Source organism: Sphaeramia orbicularis, chromosome 7 (genome assembly GCF_902148855.1).
Source record: "Sphaeramia orbicularis chromosome 7, fSphaOr1.1, whole genome shotgun sequence".
Classification (NCBI taxonomy): domain Eukaryota; kingdom Metazoa; phylum Chordata; class Actinopteri; order Kurtiformes; family Apogonidae; genus Sphaeramia; species Sphaeramia orbicularis.
The window spans coordinates 25,762,819-25,782,016 of NC_043963.1; the positions used below are offsets into that span (position 1 = coordinate 25,762,819).

The window sequence follows — 19,198 nt, forward strand, 5'->3', positions numbered from 1 at the left end:
ACAGACAGAAAAATATGAACGTTTTATGCTGCAATTTTAGGAAGATATACAATCAGGTTTGTAAGTTTTTGGAAAGAACACACATTTTTTAACTTTGCATCAGTGCGCCACCTCGATCAACTTGAAATGTTACTGCCACTACATCAGTGCATGTGCATCCAAATGACTGTGGACCTGTGCCTCTGAACTTTAATAAAAGAAAAAAAAAAGAGGAAAAGTCATCCTGGGAAGTCTTTTGAGTGAAATCCTGTTACCCAAACCTCCAGTAGATGTTTGTTCCCTTTATTCAAGTTGGGGGAAACAGCACAAGTTAAACAAAAACTAGACAACTTGTCAAGGATGAAGAGGCTATTGAAGCAACAAACCTCTAAAAATGAAGGGACTAGGTTCAAAATGGCTGTAATTCTTAAATGATTAATGCAATACTTTTGTTAAATCTCTTGAACTAAAGCCCAAAGTCCACACCTCAGTCACATCTTGATTGTTTTATTCATAGCCCATTGGTGTGCGCAGGCAAAATTACAAAATTGTGTCGCTGTTGGACTACTTATGGACTTGACTGCATAATTATCATGGCGTACACTATACTGAATATTTCTGAATGTGCCACGAAAAAAAAAATTAGTGTCTGACCTTTCACAGCTTTGTAAATCTCTGTTTATCCTGTGGTCTGACACCAGGGTATCTCCAGTCCAGGTTCAGCCCATCAAACCCATATTTTCTTAACAGTGAGATAGATGACTGGACAAAAAGATCTGTCTCAGTGGAGGTCTGCGCTCTCCGAGTGCTTTTCTTGTTTTATATGTGATCAGATCCAAAATAGCATTGAATCGATTCAATTTATATATTAGTTTAAACCTGACAATGATCCTCAAATTAAGACACAACACTTTTCTGTTAGTCTGACCTGGAGTGGATGAAAAAAACACAGACCAACAGAAATATGTAGTGAAAATATCAGTTAATAGAACTTGGATAAAATGGATACTCACAAACATGCAAGTGAAGAAGTGTAAACTGTCACTTTACTGTGGCTGTGCAGTTTTAACCTGGGACATCTATCAGGGAGGCACACCAAAATAGTTGACTAATTATCGAGGAGGGTGGAGATGATTAATGCTGTCTAATAATTATGGTTTCCTTTGTCTTGGAATTATAGTTTTATTCAGTGACATAGCATAAAGATGATCCCCATTTTCCTATGTCTATCTTTAACTCAGCCCTTTACTTTCAAAGACATCCTGTTAAACAAATCTCTTATTGATTTTTATCAATCAATTTTAGTGCGTCGTATTGAAAACACCATTAAATATAGTTTGCAAATGGATTAATGAATTTAATCCTTATTCTTTTTATTTATTTGACTGAATTTTCCTATTCCAAGTTTTACTTAGTCTGGTCCTTTCCAGTGTTTTTTTTAGTCTGCATCCATATGAATCAGCTCCAAAATTTAATGTGTTGGTACTTTTTGTGTAACTGCAGATAAAGAACCACACTGGGAAATGGGAGTGATCACAGGTAGACACATCCATTCATATTAAATTACACTAAATAAGTAACAATACATAGAGACAGAATTAATAGAAATGATTGACAGTAGCATCACTACATGATGTATGTCTAATTACACTGTATGTCTAAAAACACACCCAAACAACGCACATGTTTAGTTACAATGACAAACAAACAAGTACCACAAATGACTTAATAATCTGAGATCACATGCCGTCGCTACTTTACATCATATCTATCACAATGAAAAGCTCCCATCATGTTGTGAACACAATAAAACACACATATGATGACATTTTGACCTGTAAAACAGACTTCTCAGATTCTTGTTTCTATCTGTTCAATTGGTTTGAAGTTACTTATGGGGAGTGGATGGGATTTCAGTGTAAATATTCAGTATTATCATCATAGTAACCCCCTTTATCATACATATGGCAGATTTAGAAATTAAAATATGCTCTCATTTCTAAATCATTTTAATTTTGATAGATTGTTACGGAGCGTTGAGGCAAAAAGGAGAAAAAAGCAGGAGAACAGTGACAGTTTCGATATTTCTAATTTTCCAAATATTATATGCAGTATTTTCAAACTGTCAGTGTGCTCAAGTCCTTTTCTCCTTTCTGCTTCAAGTCTGTGGTCCAAGATGAGAAATACATTTTCACTGTATCTGATGGAGGATGTGGAGAGAACATTATTCTACTTTTGTGCAACATGTCTGTGATTGTTTATTTTTCAGAGTAACATCTCCCAATGGTAAATAATTAAAATGAAATAAAAATTATTCAAAATTGTAGAATCTGCATCTGAATTCAGAACTGGATCATCTTCAAACAGACATAGAATTAAAAGTATATGTATTAAACATAACACGTATCAAATAACAACTGATAATTATGTTTGGTGTCAAATCATTGTTATATCTGGTGTCTTTAGTATTTCTTCTGTATTATATGTTTTTTACAGACTATTTTGAACAATAGTGATTATTTTTTAAATACAGTACACAACACAATTTTAGTGTGATTCATTAAAATTCAAGTAAAAACAAATGCAAAAAAAGAAAGCTTGATTTATTTCTAAGTAGAATGGTACTCTCTGATTTAACAAACACAATGGAAATTGTTTTCCTTGTAATATTATCTTCTTTTACAGGTTGTTTCTGTGTTGTCAGGCTGTTTTCAACAGATAAGGAATGGCAGATAAAAATGGCTAACTGCCTCAATCACAGCTTATCTGTTGATTAATGAGCACTTTGTCTGCCAAATAAAGAAATAAAAGAGAAGAAAATGAAATGATGAACTGCATGGCCTAAGTTTGACTCCACACCAGCTCGTCTTTTACACTTTATAAGTCATACTTATGTCATTGTACATACCTTGGTGTGTTGGAATTCATAACCTGGAATGGTTAAAACTACCAGCAATGGAGGAAATCTATTTAAGACAGGTTTATGTAAATGTGAATACTTTAAACTGATGCTGAAGGGAGTGTCACACTTGAGTCTTGTGTTTCAACTGTTTCGCTTATTCTTTCTTGTTTTATTCCTGGTTAATGGAAAAAAAAAACATACTACTGAGAGCAAAAATTTGCATGGAAAGAACATTCACAAGAATATTTTGTAAGAACAGAATTGTCCTTATTGAGAGTTAAGTTGTCCTTAGCTGAGAGTAAAGCTCATTCAAAGAACTAGAGTTAAAACCAGCAGCAGGTGTTTTGCCATGCTCTGTGCAGTGCAATAACATAACTTAAGTTTGTCATTACTAACATGTGCCATACTGTCATGGAAGCAAAGAAACTAAGAGGTTAACCACAACAATTTAGGAGGAACACTTGCTTGCCAACTTTGTCAGCCTTTTACACTGTATAATATTTAACTAAAGTTAGGGCAGATCAAGTTTTTTTGTTTTTCTCCTTTGGAGGTCAATCATAAGGATGAGTGAGGTGAGGTGGGGTGTTTCACCAAACCTACAACCTAACATTCTGTTCTCTGGGTGTGCTTTAGGACACACCTTTTTAAGAGTTTTGAAAGCATTTTTGTTCTAATTGAAACATTAAATGTATTCTTACCTCTGACTCACTATTAAGATGTAAAGACCTCACGGCTGTCAGAGACTGTATTATTACACACTTTGTTGTACGCATAAGCAAAAGCACATGAGGATATTAGTAGTTTGACATCTCATAAGGCACAGCGGTGCAGTGGTTAGCACTGTTGTTTCACAGTAAGCAGGTCCTGGATTCCAGCCTGTTGCCTCCTGACAGCTTAATCAGTCTTGAATGTCTTCCATCTTCGCCTGATTGTGGCTGAGATAGACTCCAGCCCCCCTGCAACCCTTCACAGGATTAAATACTTTGGAAAATGTCGTAATGATTGAAGTGTTATATTTCACATCTGTAACAGTTGAAATTTATAATTTATAAATCATTGTTAAGCAACTGACCTACAATGGGTCTTGTTTGATGAATTTCTGCTATTTGCATTAATAATAAATGTACAAAAAAAAAAAAATGATTGTATGTACTGTTGTTTAGACTCAGACATCTCAGAAGTAAAGTTTACTGACCTGAACCTTTTGAGAATGATGACCAACCTTAATGTTCAGCAAATTCAATAGAAGATTAGAGTTTAATTGACAATTTTAAATGTGAACAGTTGGTGTTTTACACCCACAGAATTGATTTATTTCTTATTTGGTATTTAATATCTAGTTACTGAGACACATGATCAATGTATTTATATAAGAAATCGGCTTCAGGCATACTTTTGCCTTTTCTAATGAAATGAAACACACAAACTAAGTTGTGATATCACATAATTATCTTTGTTGATATATGTCACATGACTTTTATGAGCACAATAAAACTTTCCTTCTATTACAGATAAATGTTGAAAAGGGATGAGCATATCAAACTGCTAAAACAATAAGCAAAACACAGGGTTTTTTTTTCATTAATAAAGTTCTTAATCTGAATGTATCCTTCGTAAATAATACAGGAAATGAACATTTTTTGTGAGATTTATTTGTTGGTACAATATAAAGCCTAAAAATGGCTAGTTTTGCAGTGCAGTGAATCAATTTATCTTGAATCAGCAAATTTAAAGTCAAACATTGCTGCTCTTCATCTCCTTATCTATCTAATGTGTGTTACAGAAGATGCAGCATAATATATAGGTTTTTAGGCATAGTCACAACATTTGCAGGAATCTCTAAATACTAAATTAGATGGACAGTGTTGGATCCATGTTATCCCATTGGCACAGCTGTAAAATGAATTTGGTGCATCAGGTTTGGCATAAATCCCTCCAATCTTTGTAGCACAGAAGCTGTCAGGTACGTTGACTGAGGGGATGATTGGAGGTCTAGTGGGAGGTCTGGTGGTAGGTCTAGTGGGAGGTCTTGTGGGAGGTTGTCCTTGGTCTGTTGATGGAGTCACTGTCTGAGTTTGAGGAGTTGCTGGAAGGGGAGGAAGATCTGCAAAAACAATTTTAAGTTACTAAAACATCTATATTATAAAAGCCAAGTGGCCTCTGTGTGCATGTGTGTATGTGTGTCTCGGGATTTACACAAAGTCCGGAAAGAGCTGACTGCTGCAGGTTGGCAAACTTATGTATTTTTGGTCAAGGAACAGAGTAGCGAAAACAGCAAGTTGATAAGACCCATATTTTGGGACATATTAGTAATTTAGGAATACATTTGCCTCATAATCATGTTGCTCTACCCACAAAGCTTTGGTGGTAACTAGTGGACAAATGTGGTACAGCATGCATGAATACACAACAGCATAAAAACTACCACATCTAGAACCCATGGATCCCCATGGATCAACTCCCTAGTTTTTAATGTTAAGATAAGATAATCTTAAAATTTGATGTTTCTCAATTTTGACAATTTTAACCATTGTCATGAAAAGTTTCTTCTTACCTGACGTCAGAAGTGTGCGGAGGTAATTGATCAGGACGTAGTTTCCTTCACCACAGAACTGTCCAGTGAAATCATCCAGATCCAAGGCCCAAACAAACGCACCTCCAAATCTGTTTTGTTTTAGGTAGTGGACCTACAGAAATATTGATGATAATTTTTTTTAACAGTGAGGTATATAGTCTTTCACATTGCATTTAATTTGATGTTCAGAATTTGCAGATTAAAATTCAATAAAGTTTTAGAATTGCTAAATTACCTTGGTTTCAAAACTATTTTTGTTGTCAAAACCAACCCACTCATTTTGTTTAGTGGCATAAGAAACTTTCTGTTCTTCGATCTCATGCACTGTGGCCCCTTGAAGAAAAGTGCAAATCTGACAAAAAAAGACATAAGTCACATTTTGATTTGATGTAGTAATATTGTACGTCATGACTTTAAACTTCATCACTGATATGTAAGCACTGACATAAACACTGACTGCTCCAAAATAACCACAGGCATTTGGTGTTGATTCAATAAGGAGTTTCCACCTCATAATAGGACAAGAATCCTGCTTCTCTTGTAAAACGACCGGCAGCAGTAGGACCACTGGTAGGAGCTCCAAGCTGAGTGGACTGAGTCGTCAGCAGGAATGTGCGTCCATATGTAGCAAAACCCATGTTGAGCTTTTCTACAGGTGTCCCCTTGTCCCTCCAGTACCTCATTGCAAAGTCCTGAGACATGAACAAATCAGAATCAGGAATATTAATGTGACAAAAGAGGATAGTAGAGTAAAACTGTACTTACTGTATTTAAATAAACCTGGTCCCCAGTTTCATGGGATGCCTTGTATAAGGGGCTGTGGTGTCCGGTGACCCTCTCCCAGGTGCCATGGAAGTCATATGTCATCACGTTGATGAAATCCAAGTACCTGATCAAGTACAAATGGCAGAAAATCATCAAAATCCAACGGTCACTAACCTCTGAAATGATCTGGGAAAATTATATTATTGTACTTTGCTATCTCTGCTATTTCATAACCAGCATCAATGGTTCCTTTCCCAGCTGCCACAGCTGCAGATACCATTAATCTGGGACGGCCTGTTTCAGCGCCCTCTGCCTGGTAAGCTTCCAGGAGTTCCTGTTCAACAAACAAACAAGTCACTTTATGCTACATGTTAAATTTGAAAACACGTAGTCTGATGTGGATGTGACCTTGCATAGTAGTGTGAATCTGTGTTTGTCCCCTAGAGGACTTCCTCTTGCAGCGGGGTATTCCCAGTCCAGGTCTAGACCATCAAAACTGTATTTTCTCAGTAGTTTGATTGAAGATTGGATAAATGTATTTCTGTTGGCTTGAGTTGACACCATGGAAGTGAATCTGTGTATTTGATGAAAAGAATGATGCTGTGACATGGACATACATGATACATTTATTATAAATCACATTTATATTAATTTCTCACTTTTGTGTTCCGAAGTTCCAGCCCCCGATTGCTAACAGTGTTTTAAGATTTGGATTCCTGTGAATAAATATTCATTTAGTTGCCAATAATAATCTCAAACATCTTAGCTCATGTGAAACAGAGAGACCAACCTTTGTTTAAGTCCATTAAATGATTTATACAGTTCATCATCATTCCACTCTAGAGTTGTCAACATATTTGTTTCATTAATGGAAGAAAAGGCATAAATCAAGTGTGTACACAGGTGTGGATCAATATTCGCTGGCATAAACTTCCCATTCTCAGGTCTGTATTGTGACCAGTTGGTGAAATAACACACCAGTCTGGTAGTGGAGACTGAAAATGGAAGAAGAGATATAAGGAATAATCATTAACTGCATTTCTAAAAATGTAGACTTTGTTCACAAACTTAATGTTCCTTTACTCACCCAAACTACCCAGAGAAATACAGAGACCTTTAAAAGTATAGATGTAGTCAATAAATGTAGAATTAAAAATGGGATAAACAGCTTTGTATAAAATAGCCTTTTCTTTTTCCTTACCTGCAATTAGAACTAGCTTGCTCATGGTGGTTTTGCTCAGATGAGTTTTTACACCGTCACAAAATGAGTAAATAATGGCTGTCTTTTGCTGATGAAAAATACACACAACTGTGACAATTATTAACTAGAAACAAATATGTTACCCAAATACTGCTATGCCAAGCTGTTGCTTCATGCAGTTAGTCCAGTGTTTTTCAACCTTGGGGTCCGGACCCCATGTGGGTCACCTGAAATTAGGAGCAATTGATAAAAAACAAACAAAAAAACAAACAAACTTGCTCATAAAAAAATACATGGTGAGTTGACAGAGACAATCACAATCCATAAAAGACATGACAAACTCTGAAGCTGAAACTGAAGCACTGTGGTACTGTTTATCTTTCAAATGTTCATTGTGGCCGGTTTCAGATGCTGCAGTAGGGGTGTTTCTAGGATCTGACCTTTGGGGGGCTCAGACCCCAAGAAGCAGCTGACATCCATTATTGACACAGAATTATTAGGCTGTTGAATTGAATCCATCTTTTAAATTTCTTAGAAAAGCCAAAGATTTTTCATAAAAACATACAGTATATAACAAGAATGTGTGATAATCCAACCATGATCTATGTACAAGTTCCAGTGACATACAATCCCATTACTGTATCAGCTATTTGACCAGATGAGTCTAACATCATCTTAAACCTATGATGTATAATATTAATGGTTAAGGATGAACAATGATCACCTTTTCTCCAAAATTAGTGAATGTAAACTGAGGGGAAGGCTCAGTTGACCACAGCTGCCTATTATATTGTGTCTCACCATTTTTGGCCTATTTCCAAAAGCCTATGCCTTCTAAATGTGATGTAGAACTGTGTAAATATGATATGGAATTATGTGCTGTCCATGACATGGAGGAAGGTAGTTCATGTCTCAATACATACCCCTTTTACACCAAAAAGAACTTGGTGCTCGTTTGGTGCCGGTGCTACAGCCCGTGCTTACCTGGTTCCAACCTGGTGAATCCAAAGACCCGCTTTGCTTTTCCATAGGCTAAAAGCTAATCGGTCATGACGTCATCGTAAAACGTGATCACGTGATAGGGTATGGCGCGGGGGACGCTCACCCAGAAGTAAGCGCTGCTCTTGTGTTTACAAGCCTATGTTGTAATCCACAGGCGACAAACACAAATATGGGTTTCTATATGACATAAGTAGAAACATAATGTAAGGACAGTCTGTAAACAGAGAATTACTTAAGTCAGCAGAGCAGTACTGTTACCCAAGTTAAAGTGAGGCACAGGAAAACACAGACAAAATGAACTTTATGCATTTCAAATGGGTTTATTCATACTGAAGTAAAAAAAAAAAAAAGCTCAAATAACAAAAATGCTTAAAAAAAACTTTACAAAAGGGAAGAAAAATCCAGGTGGTGTTGCTGTGAATCTGCTTCCTCCTCCATGGACAACAACTGTAAACAAAACAAAGAAACCGTGCATTAATTGGACATGTTCTCCCTGATGTAGAACCAGAACCCTGTCTACTGGAACACGGTTCAGTTAACTACTGGGTTCAGTTCTGACTTTTATAAACCTACCGAGGAAACAACACGGAAATGTTATTGTTAGCTTGTTGTTAGCATGCCAGCAGCTAGCGATTTAACATCCGTAACGTTTGTAGCTCGCTTTAATCTGTAAAGTCGACTTTTTGTAAGGTATTAACAATGCGTTTGAGAAACAAACCTTACCAGTATCGTTTGCCGCTGTTTGAACTGCAGACTGGTTCACAGTCCAAAGCCTCCAGTCCGTGTCTGCTGTGTCCCAGTTCAGTGCACCGGTAGTGGGAGTCACCGGCCTGTCCCCTCAAACCCAGTCCAGCAGGTCCAAATGTGGGATTATTTTGGGCCAACTGTTTGGCCCCGGTTTAGCACAGCTCAAAGTTGGTGCCTGCCTGGAACCGTTTTCGCTGATGCTTTGGCGGCGAAAACACAAAGAACGGCAGCTGAGTGACAGGCACCGGCTGGATAACGACGCACTGAAGGGGCTCTGTACCTTACCATTTAAAGTGAAGGGAAACTGACAGATTTATGATCAAATTTAAGTTAAAAATGACAGATTACATGATTATTTATGTAAACTCATATTCTGGCCACATTATATTGAATTTGTCTGAACCTAAAATAGGCCTAGTGATGCCACTGGAACGCAGCATCACAGAACGTCAGCCAATGAGAGAGCAGCTTCACAGAACGTCAGCCAATGACAGCACAGCGTCACAGAACATCAGCCAATGACAATGCAGAGTCACAGAACGTCAGCCAATGAGAGCGCAGCATCACAGAACGTCAACCAATGAGAGTGCACTGTCACAGGATGTCAGGCAATGAGAATGCAGCTTCACAGAACATCAACCAGTTACAGAGCAGCGTCACAGAATGTCAGCCAATGAGAGCGCAGCATCACAGAACGTCAACCAATGAGAGTGCAGCGTCACAGGACGTCAACCAATGACAGAGCAGCGTCACAGAACGTCAGCCAATGAGAGCACAGCGTCACAGAACGTCAGCCAATGAAAGCGCAGTGTCACAGAACATCAGCCAATGAGAGCCTAGAATCACAGAACGTGAGCCAATGAGAATGCAGCGTCACAGAACGTCAGCCAATGAGAGGGCAGCGTCACAGAACATCAGCCAATGAGAACACACTGCAGCTCTTTCAGAATTCATAGTTTGAGTTATTGTTTGTTCAGTATTAATTGTCAGCCTTTTAAGTACAAGCTGGACTGACTGTACATATCCTGACAAAGGAAAATAAAATTCTCATTTTCTGCCGTAATCTACTCCTGGTTTTTCTGCCTCTGTCCGTAATAATATACATTATATAACCTAAATGTTTCTAAAATTGATTAATTAATTAATTTGCCACATAGTATAGCAAACTATTACATGATCAAAAACAAATTCATTTCAGCCAAAAAATGTCTCCGTTTTGAATGTCTGGGGTCACCAGAAATTTGTGATGTTAAAATGGGGTAATTAGGCAAAAAAGGTTTGGAACCACTGAGTTAGTCCAAACAAAAACAAGTGGGAAAAGACCTTTGCTCCACAATAATAATTTACAAACTGACACATTGATTTATTGAGATTTTCTTTAACAGTTACAATAAAGTGCACAATATGAAGTTCATTGAACTAAACAGATTAAGGTATAATAATAATAACAAAAAATCTCAATCACTTTGAAACACTTTCTTTTAACTGTAATACAAACAGACCTTAGATGTCAAAATAACTAACTTGTCTGATGCCATAATTGTGTGTTTACAGTGAGTCAACATAAAATTGTGTAGGACAGACACAGAATTAGACACTGTAACTCAGACTGATACAGATTTTTATTTAATGCCAGTCGCAGCACTTGCATCTCTCACTGAAAACAAGACTGGCAGGACATCTCTGCAGGAATGTGTTTCCATGGAAGCACTGATAAAAAGTGTGCCTGTCTCTATTGTTCACATAGAGACCGTCAGACAGCCCAGCGCAGAAATCAGTTCCTGAAGCAGGTGTTGTGGTAGCGCTGGTCGTGCTAGTTGTAGTTGCACTTGCAGTTGCTGCAGTTGTGCGTGTCACTGGCTCAAGGACAGTAGTTGTTTCCATGGGTGCGACAGTAGTTGTTTCCATGGGTGCTTGTGTGGTTCCAGGAGGAGGGACTGGGAAATCTACAAAGACAAAGTAAATGACAAAATCAGAGGGGAGGGAGTTGTAAAGTACACTGCAAAAAAAATCCTGTTGTTTTTCCAGAAAAAAAAACAAACTGGCAGCTGTGGTTACCAGAACAATACTGTAAAAAACATATCAAACTGTAAACATATTTATGTAGTAACATGTAGATTTAACATTTTAAACATGTATATTTAACAATGGATCTGGGTGATATTTACATCATTGTTACACAAAAGTGAGTAAGTTTGCTGAGGAAATTTAACATTTTAAACATGTGAATTCAACATTGGATTTCAGTGATATTTATGGGTTTAAAATGTTAAATTTACTTTTTTTTTTTTTTTTTTTAAAGTGTGAGAATAGGCTGTTATTTCAACATTATGGTCTTGCAATTTAATCAGCACCACATTGTTTTTCAATTTACAGTTTTATTTTCTCAGTCTTCCTGTAAAAACTGCAGCTATATTTGATTTGGTTGTTAACACAAAAATATTTTCAAATAAACAACTTTTTATTGTATTTTCACTTACAGTTATTTTTATGTTGCAATTTTGCCACTTCTTGGTATCAATTCGGCAGTCATTTTTTTACAGTGTAGTAAGGACTTAGCTGTATGACTGTGCAGTTGTTTACCTGAATCCAGAAGGGAGCGAAGATAACCAATGAGGGGGTAGCTTCCTTGTCCGCAGAACTGGCCTGAGAAATCATCCAGATCCAGAGCCCAGATAAAGGCTCCACCGTACTTATTGTCCTTCAAATAACGTGCCTTTTGGGTAAAAGATAAAAAACAAAAACATTGTTGTTATATGTCCAGGGTGTGATCTTTAGTTGCAATCTAGCAGTGAAGTAGCAAATTGAATACCCTCATAAAAAAAACCCAGAAAGCCCTCATTAGAATGAATGTTTGGTATCTTAGATCTTGGCTGTTAAATTAAATGGACGATAAGTCTGGTCAGCGCTCAGAGTCGCTAATATACCCAGGACTGAATGGCATTGGCCATAAAAAGGATTAAAATTAGAGGAACAGTCTGTCCTGAGGTCTTGTAGAACCGTGGTCTGTAAACAGAAGAGCGGTTATGATTAAAAGCACTGTCGTTTTTAATACAGAGCGACCTAAAAAACTGGATCACTTCAATTTTTTCAAAAGTGAACCCCTCCATTTTAAATCTGTACATGCTTACATGCATAGTACTACACAAATTTCTATTTCCAGTTTCATTTGAATATTAAGTTTTGTTATAATGTTGGTCAGAACATCAAAACATCTAAATCAGCTGTAGTATCACCTTTCATTGATTTCTTTGTCACTAAAGTTAGACATTTCAGCTTGGGTGAACCGGTGCCAGACAGGGAGTGTTGCTCTGCTCAATCATAAAACATGTTTCAGAGAAATCAGAAATACTAATGGGGATATCACTAGTTGTAAAATAAAGGGCTGATTCATTTTTGATGCCCCTTTCTGTGCAGAAGTGGCTGAAAGATTTATATTAGAAACATTTAAAAATGCAGACCTTCTTTACAATGCATGTTACATTTCTTACTCTGCTGTCTTCTTGAAATAAAAAAAAAATGCTCCACGTTTGTTGATTTGAATCTGCTGAGAAATGTATATTTTGTAGAACAGTTACTTGTATCTGTTTATGGGCCAGTATTGACATAGAATCCTACATACATTATGTCTGTGGTAAATATACTGTAAATAGGGGGAAAGGGAAACACAGTGATTTATATACACCACTAAAAGTTATGAATATTATATTTCATATCCTCAATTAAATCCTAAATCTTCCTAAAAATGACATATAAAGTTTTTATCAATATACTATACATTTTTACATTTATCTTCTATTTGTTTTTATAACAGAAAAGAGCGATAAGAATCATGTACAATGTTCATTTCAGGGAACATACAAATGAGTTGTTTATTAAATCAGGATTGTTTAAGTTTAAAGAGTTAGCTGAATTAAGGATATTGTTGATTGTGTTTAGAGCGAGAAACGGACTTTTGCCTGCAAATTTGCAGATATTTTTTATTTTAGTATCACAGAATGAAAAACATAGAAGGAGGTTTGATTTTAAACAGCAAAGGGTTCAGACTAATGTGAAGCAAATGTGTATTTCTGTATTAGGGTGTCAGAATGTGGAATTCTTTGGCAATATAAGAGAAGAGCTGTACAAATATTTTGCAGTTTAAGAGGTTGTATAAGGAAAGAATAGAGAAGCTTTATAAAAGCATGTAATGAAATAATTGTACTTATGGATTTTGGGTTTGTTTTATTTGCATTGACTATCGTGTAAGCTGTTTACTGTAATAGCTGTAATGGCAATGTATCTGATGTAAGCAGATGTTTTAAGAAAGGGGCAGGTATTGTAAGTTTTCTTCATCCTGCTCCTCTCCAATCATTTAGATTGGAATGAATAGGTGATATGAAATAAAATAAAATAAGTAAAAATAAATTAGTTACATTATTTTCAGAAATAGTTTTGTGTAAAAGTGGTTAAGATGCAATGAATGTGAATATAATGAGTGAATTTATAGTGTGAATTTGTCCATTAGAGGAAAGATATGCATATAAAAACTAGGACATTTTGATGCTAACACGTGCACAAAAACAATAGTCCAGACCTGTACTAGTATTTGTATGAATGTTGCCACAAGTGAATAATCTGTTTTATTGAAAGCTGTATGTACTGAATGTTCTGATCCTCTGTTTACAGCTTGGCTCAGTGCCTGTAATTATGCCGGAGGCCAAGATGATAATACCTTGCAAGCAGAGATAGTAACACAGTTGATCTTTTGATAGTCATACAGATGTGAAGGGTGATATATTATTTATTACCTTGATTTCAAAGCTCTTCCTATTATCAAATCCAACCCATTCATTGCCTTTTACAGCATAGGGCACCATTTGCTCATCAATCCACTGGGAACTGGTTCCTTGGAGGAAATTGCAAATCTGTGGAAAAAGTTTTATCATGGGTTAAGCATATCTCATATTAAGCACCAAGGAGTCTTGTGTTTAATCTTCACTGACCTCGTAGTAGGACCAAAAGCCAGCTTCTCTGGTGTAGGGGCCGGCAGAGGCTGCTCCACTGGCTGGCACTCCAACACCGTTACCTGCTGCTGTTGTACGAAATGTGCGTCCGTAGGTGGGAAAACCAACCAAGATCTTGTCAAGTGGAGCTCCTTTGTCTGCCCAGTATTTCATAGCGAAGTCCTGTTTAATATTTAAAACAATGTTAGAGTGGTTCGTCAGGGCACCATGGATTATTAGGTTACATTTATGAATGAAGGCTGAAGATTGTACTCACCACATTGAAGTAGATGTGTTCCCCCTGATCAAAAGAGCTCTTGTACAGAGGGCTGTTGTGACCAGTGAAAGGGTCCCATGCACCGTGGAAGTCATAGGTCATGATATTTATGAAGTCTAGAATCCTGTTTTGACAGACAAGGTGGGATGTAAGTGCCACATGAAACAGAAAAACAAAGCTATACATTAATACAGGGTTTTTCAACCTTGGGGTCAGGACCCCACGTGGAGTAACCTGGAATTCAAATGGGGTCGCCTGAAATTTCTAGCAATTGATAAAAATAAAAATAAAAACTTACTAATAAAAAAATATATATGGTGAGTTGAGAGAGGCAATCGTAATCCATAAAAGACATGCCAAACTGTGAAGCTGAAACTGAAGCACTGTGGTACTGTTTATCTGTCAAATGTTCATTGTGGTCAGTTTGAGATGCTGCAGCTCTTTCATAATTCATAGTTTGAGTTCTTGTTTGTTCAGTATTAATTGTCAGCCTTGTAAATATAAGCTGGACTGACTGTACATATCCTGACCAGGGAAAATAAAATTCTCACTCTGTGCAGTAATCTACACCTGGCTTTTCTGCCTCCGTCCATAATAATATACATTATATAACCTAAATGTCATCTAAAGTTAACATTTATTTGCAACATTGTATAGCAAACGATTACATGATCAAAAACAAATTGATTTTAGCAACAAAAAAAAAAGTCTGTTTTGAATGTCTGGGGTCACCAGAAATTTGTGACGCTAAAATGGGGTCACAAGCCAAAAAAGATTGGGAACTGCTGCATTGATAGCTTCATCTAACATTAACTTACTTTGCCACGTTGGCAATCTCATAACCATTGTCAATGTTTCCCTTCCCAGCAGCCACTGCAGCGGTGAGCAGCAGCCGAGGTCTTCTGGTGTCAGCAGCCTCCTTCTCAAAGGCAGCCAGTAATTCCTAGAGCCAAAAAATAAAAGGACAGTTAGACGTTTAACCCTCGTAGACCTAAACAGCCACCAGCAACCAAAACCATCTACTGATCCAACAGTTTTAATCAGTAACAGGTTAACCCATAAAGACCCAAACATTCACGGGCAACCAAAATCATTTACTGATATAAAAAGTTAAGTAACTGTTGATCCACCAATACTATCAGTGTATGTAAATAATTGGTCTAAAATGCAATTTGTCATCTTTTCATGGTCATCAGATATGACCCATTTGGACATTCAAGGCTCCATAGTGAACATGGAAACACTGTCATCTTCTACAACATTGATTCACCAGTACATATTTTACATACATATATGACATATTTTACTGGAAAACTAACTTTTTCTTCCGTTTTTGATATAATAATCCTCAACTCTAATTTCAGCTTTTATGGACATCTACATTATCAGTAAATAAATATAGGAAAATACCTGATTTTCACTTAAGCATGCCAAATACTGAGCATAATATTAGAATAAATGGTGATAAATCACTTTAAAAAATTTAAAAACAGAGAAAAAAATCATTTGGAAACTGCCACAAAAATAGCACCGGGTCTTTATGAGTTAAATGCAGTTTTTCAGCTTTTCAGCAGCATCACGTCTTTTTTGGACTTTCAGAGACTCCGTAGTGAATGTGGAACTACCATCATGCTCAGTAGCATTGATTTGCCTGTCAAATCCATGTATTTTGACAAATGAGATGTTTGTAGACATTTGTTTCAGCATTTAGTTGATGATATATTTTGCTGAGAAAGTGTCTTTTTTCTAAAATCTTGTTTTGATATGATAATATTTGGATTTACTCTGAAATGTACAAATTCAGTAAATGAAATATAGGAAAACACAAAATTCAGAGTATACTATTTATAACAAAAGATGATAAATAATTTAGGAAAGGCTTATTGTAAATAAAATTTCATCTGAAAGTAGCCACAAAAATAGTTCAAGGACTAAGTATTCATTTACTGTGAATTATCGTAATGACTATTGCTTTAACTGACCCTGCAGAGTACTGTAAATCTTGCTTTGTCCTCAGGTGGGCTTCCTCTTGCACCAGGGTACTCCCAGTCCAGGTCCAGCCCATCAAAACCGTGCATTCTTAAGAACCTGATAGCAGACTGGATGAACCGCTGACGGTTGGCAGGAGATGAAACCATGATGGTGAATCTGTAGACATGTCAAACAGCCAGTGGCTTCAGCTTTATTGACTCTATTTTATGTTTTATGAGGTAATATAATTCAACAGCCCTATAGTCTTACTGGGTTGTTCCGAAGTTCCAACCACCAACAGCCAACAAAGTCTTCAGCTGGGGATTTCTGCAAAAACACCAAAAATTACAGTCATTTCATATAAGTTAATTTAGTCATAATTTAACTCACAAAGACCTAAACAACCAGAGATTAAAAGCATCTACTGATCTAAAATGTTTAATAACTTTTAAACCATTAATCCTATCAGTACATTGAAATAATTTGGGTAAAAAGGAGTTTCTCTGTGTTTCTTTGGGATGTTCAGAGGGTTCACAGTGAACATGGAAACACCATCATCTTCTCAAACACTGATTCAACATTAAAACCCATAAAGTTTGACAAATGACAGTTATTGTAGACACTTGCTTTATGTTCAGTTAATGATATATTTTTGCTGTGAAGTCATTTTTTTCTTCACTGTCTATATTTTTATATATTAAGGTTTGAATTACTCTGAGTTTTTACTGAACATTCACACAATCAGTAAATGAAATATAGGAAAACACCTGCTTTTCACTGAAAAATACAGAATGTTGATGGTAATATTATAATAAATGGTGTTAACTTATTTAGGAAATGTTAAATATAAAGAAAACTTCACCTGGAAGTCACCACAAAACTAGTTCTAGGTCTTTAAGGGTTAATTTGCTATGTTTATTGTAGGTACAATTCACGCTTATGATATTTTAGGCACAATATTTTTACAGTATCAACAGTACAAGTCCTCATTATTCAGCAGCATCTAATGCAAAAACATATTGTTATTGATGAAGAAGGAGCTTGCTAATTTACACCACAGTATTTTATTTTATTTTATTTTATTTTATTTTTTTTACATATTTATTTATCATTTTTTGGTGCAGATTTGAACATTTGAATATTCAATTTTAGAGGTATTAAGCATGTCCCATTCTTTCCATCCCCTCACCCTCCTATCCCTGGTCCTAAATGACATACCTGATGATAGTAATAAAAATGGCAAGGTACTCATAGAACAAAAAAGGTAAATAAAAAAAAAAGAGAATAAAATGAAAAAATAAAATAATAAAAGCAAAGAAAAGAAAAAAAAAAGCCTAAATAGTAGACAAATCTGCTTATTCGCAATTACATCCCACAAGCAAGAAATGGACATGTACTGTTATTAATATTATTAGAGAGTACACAAGTATATATAACACGCCAAACAGGAAAAAGAAAGAAAAAAAATGTGTGTATGGGAAAACTCCATGAAAAGCATTTTTTTTGTAGTTTCGAGTGTCTTCAGTGTTTTTTTTAAGTATTGAACCATAGGGCCCCATACTATTTGAAATTTTCATGGCTGACCCACAGTATTTATGACAAATCATAGACACTCATCCTTTCTGTAACTTAATGCCAAAGCTGTGTGTGAAAAAACGACTCACGTGTTTTTGAGATCGTTGAAGGCTCTATAGAGAACATCATCGTTCCACTCATAGGTTGTCAGCTCATTAGACGGGTTGATGACTGAGAAGGCGTAGATCAGGTGTGTACAAAGATGGGGGTCAACGTTGGCAGGCAGATATTTGCCAGTGCCGGGTCTGTACTGGGACCAGTTGGTGAAATAGCAGACCAGTCTGGTAGAGGATGCTTTTGGAAAAGGGGAGAAATAAGTTAAATAAAGTTGTAGTGATTAAGATGAAAATATGAGTAAAAAAAACAAAAAAACAAAAACATACCGATTTGAAGGCACATCAACAGTGACAGTCCTAAAAAATATATAAAATAATTTCAGTTAATGCAGTTTTTTTTTATTTTTCTGTGACTTGTACCTCAAAGAATCTAACTTACCAGCCAAGACTGTAAATTTAGCCATGTTTTATAAGTGGCCTGGGGAAAAGAAAACAAGTCAATATTTCAAATTCTCATTATACTGCTAATTTAATAAGGAATATTTCAGTGACATGTAGTTGACTTACCTGTTTGCTGATAGCTTTACTGTTCTTAGGTTGGCTGAATGCGCCGCTAATACACCTGACAGTCCTTTATATAGATGCGATAAGACGGGGACAAAGGTCGCTCTTCCTTGAAGTGTAATTGATTCCCGGGGATCATCAGACAAGAGCTGTCTCTTGAACAATGGTGATGATATCTATAATTTTACTGTCAGATAAGTCCGCATCTGAACATATAAAGTTATATAAACTTACCTCTGAAGTTTACACAAAAGGGCAGCACACCAGATGCATTGATGCTGATAAGATGACCATAATTGACCTTGATTTATTGAAGATTACAATAGTTTCCATGATGCTCATTTGTTGCACAAGAAAAAAACACTTCTAAACTGTCCTGTAATTGCTTGTACTGACCTTAATAACTTTTACATCAACCTTTGCATTTCTTTTTTACAATAAAAAATGTTCTTATTTCTCATCTTCATCATTCAATTTCATCCTCAGCAGCACATCCAAGATAACACTAAAACTTTTGCAAGACATTTAATTAGTTCAAAGCTGATAATTTTCCTAAATCTTTTGTCCTTGTAACACTGATTTAAGAATTATGAATTACT

The 19,198-nt window shown here is 36.1% G+C and overlaps 2 protein-coding genes across 2 annotated transcripts; both read right to left on the minus strand.

Annotated features, from left to right (window-relative positions):
• Positions 1 to 4,689: 4,689 nt before the first annotated feature.
• LOC115422449 (acidic mammalian chitinase-like) lies at positions 4,690 to 7,447 on the minus strand. The gene is made up of 11 exons (XM_030138805.1): positions 7,423 to 7,447; positions 7,309 to 7,335; positions 7,012 to 7,216; positions 6,881 to 6,937; positions 6,630 to 6,795; positions 6,431 to 6,555; positions 6,222 to 6,345; positions 5,966 to 6,148; positions 5,692 to 5,808; positions 5,436 to 5,568; positions 4,690 to 4,985 (listed from the first exon to the last, which is right to left on the minus strand). The coding sequence occupies exons 1-11, from the start codon at positions 7,445 to 7,447 to the stop codon at positions 4,690 to 4,692; spliced, it is 1,458 nt and encodes a 485-aa protein (XP_029994665.1).
• Positions 7,448 to 10,797: 3,350 nt separating this feature from the next.
• Positions 10,798 to 18,499, minus strand: LOC115421868 (acidic mammalian chitinase-like). The gene is made up of 11 exons (XM_030137861.1): positions 18,475 to 18,499; positions 18,363 to 18,392; positions 18,069 to 18,273; positions 16,675 to 16,731; positions 16,416 to 16,581; positions 15,252 to 15,376; positions 14,434 to 14,557; positions 14,157 to 14,339; positions 13,962 to 14,078; positions 11,755 to 11,887; positions 10,798 to 11,084 (listed from the first exon to the last, which is right to left on the minus strand). The coding sequence occupies exons 1-11, from the start codon at positions 18,497 to 18,499 to the stop codon at positions 10,798 to 10,800; spliced, it is 1,452 nt and encodes a 483-aa protein (XP_029993721.1).
• Between the last annotated feature and the right edge of the window lie 699 nt (positions 18,500 to 19,198).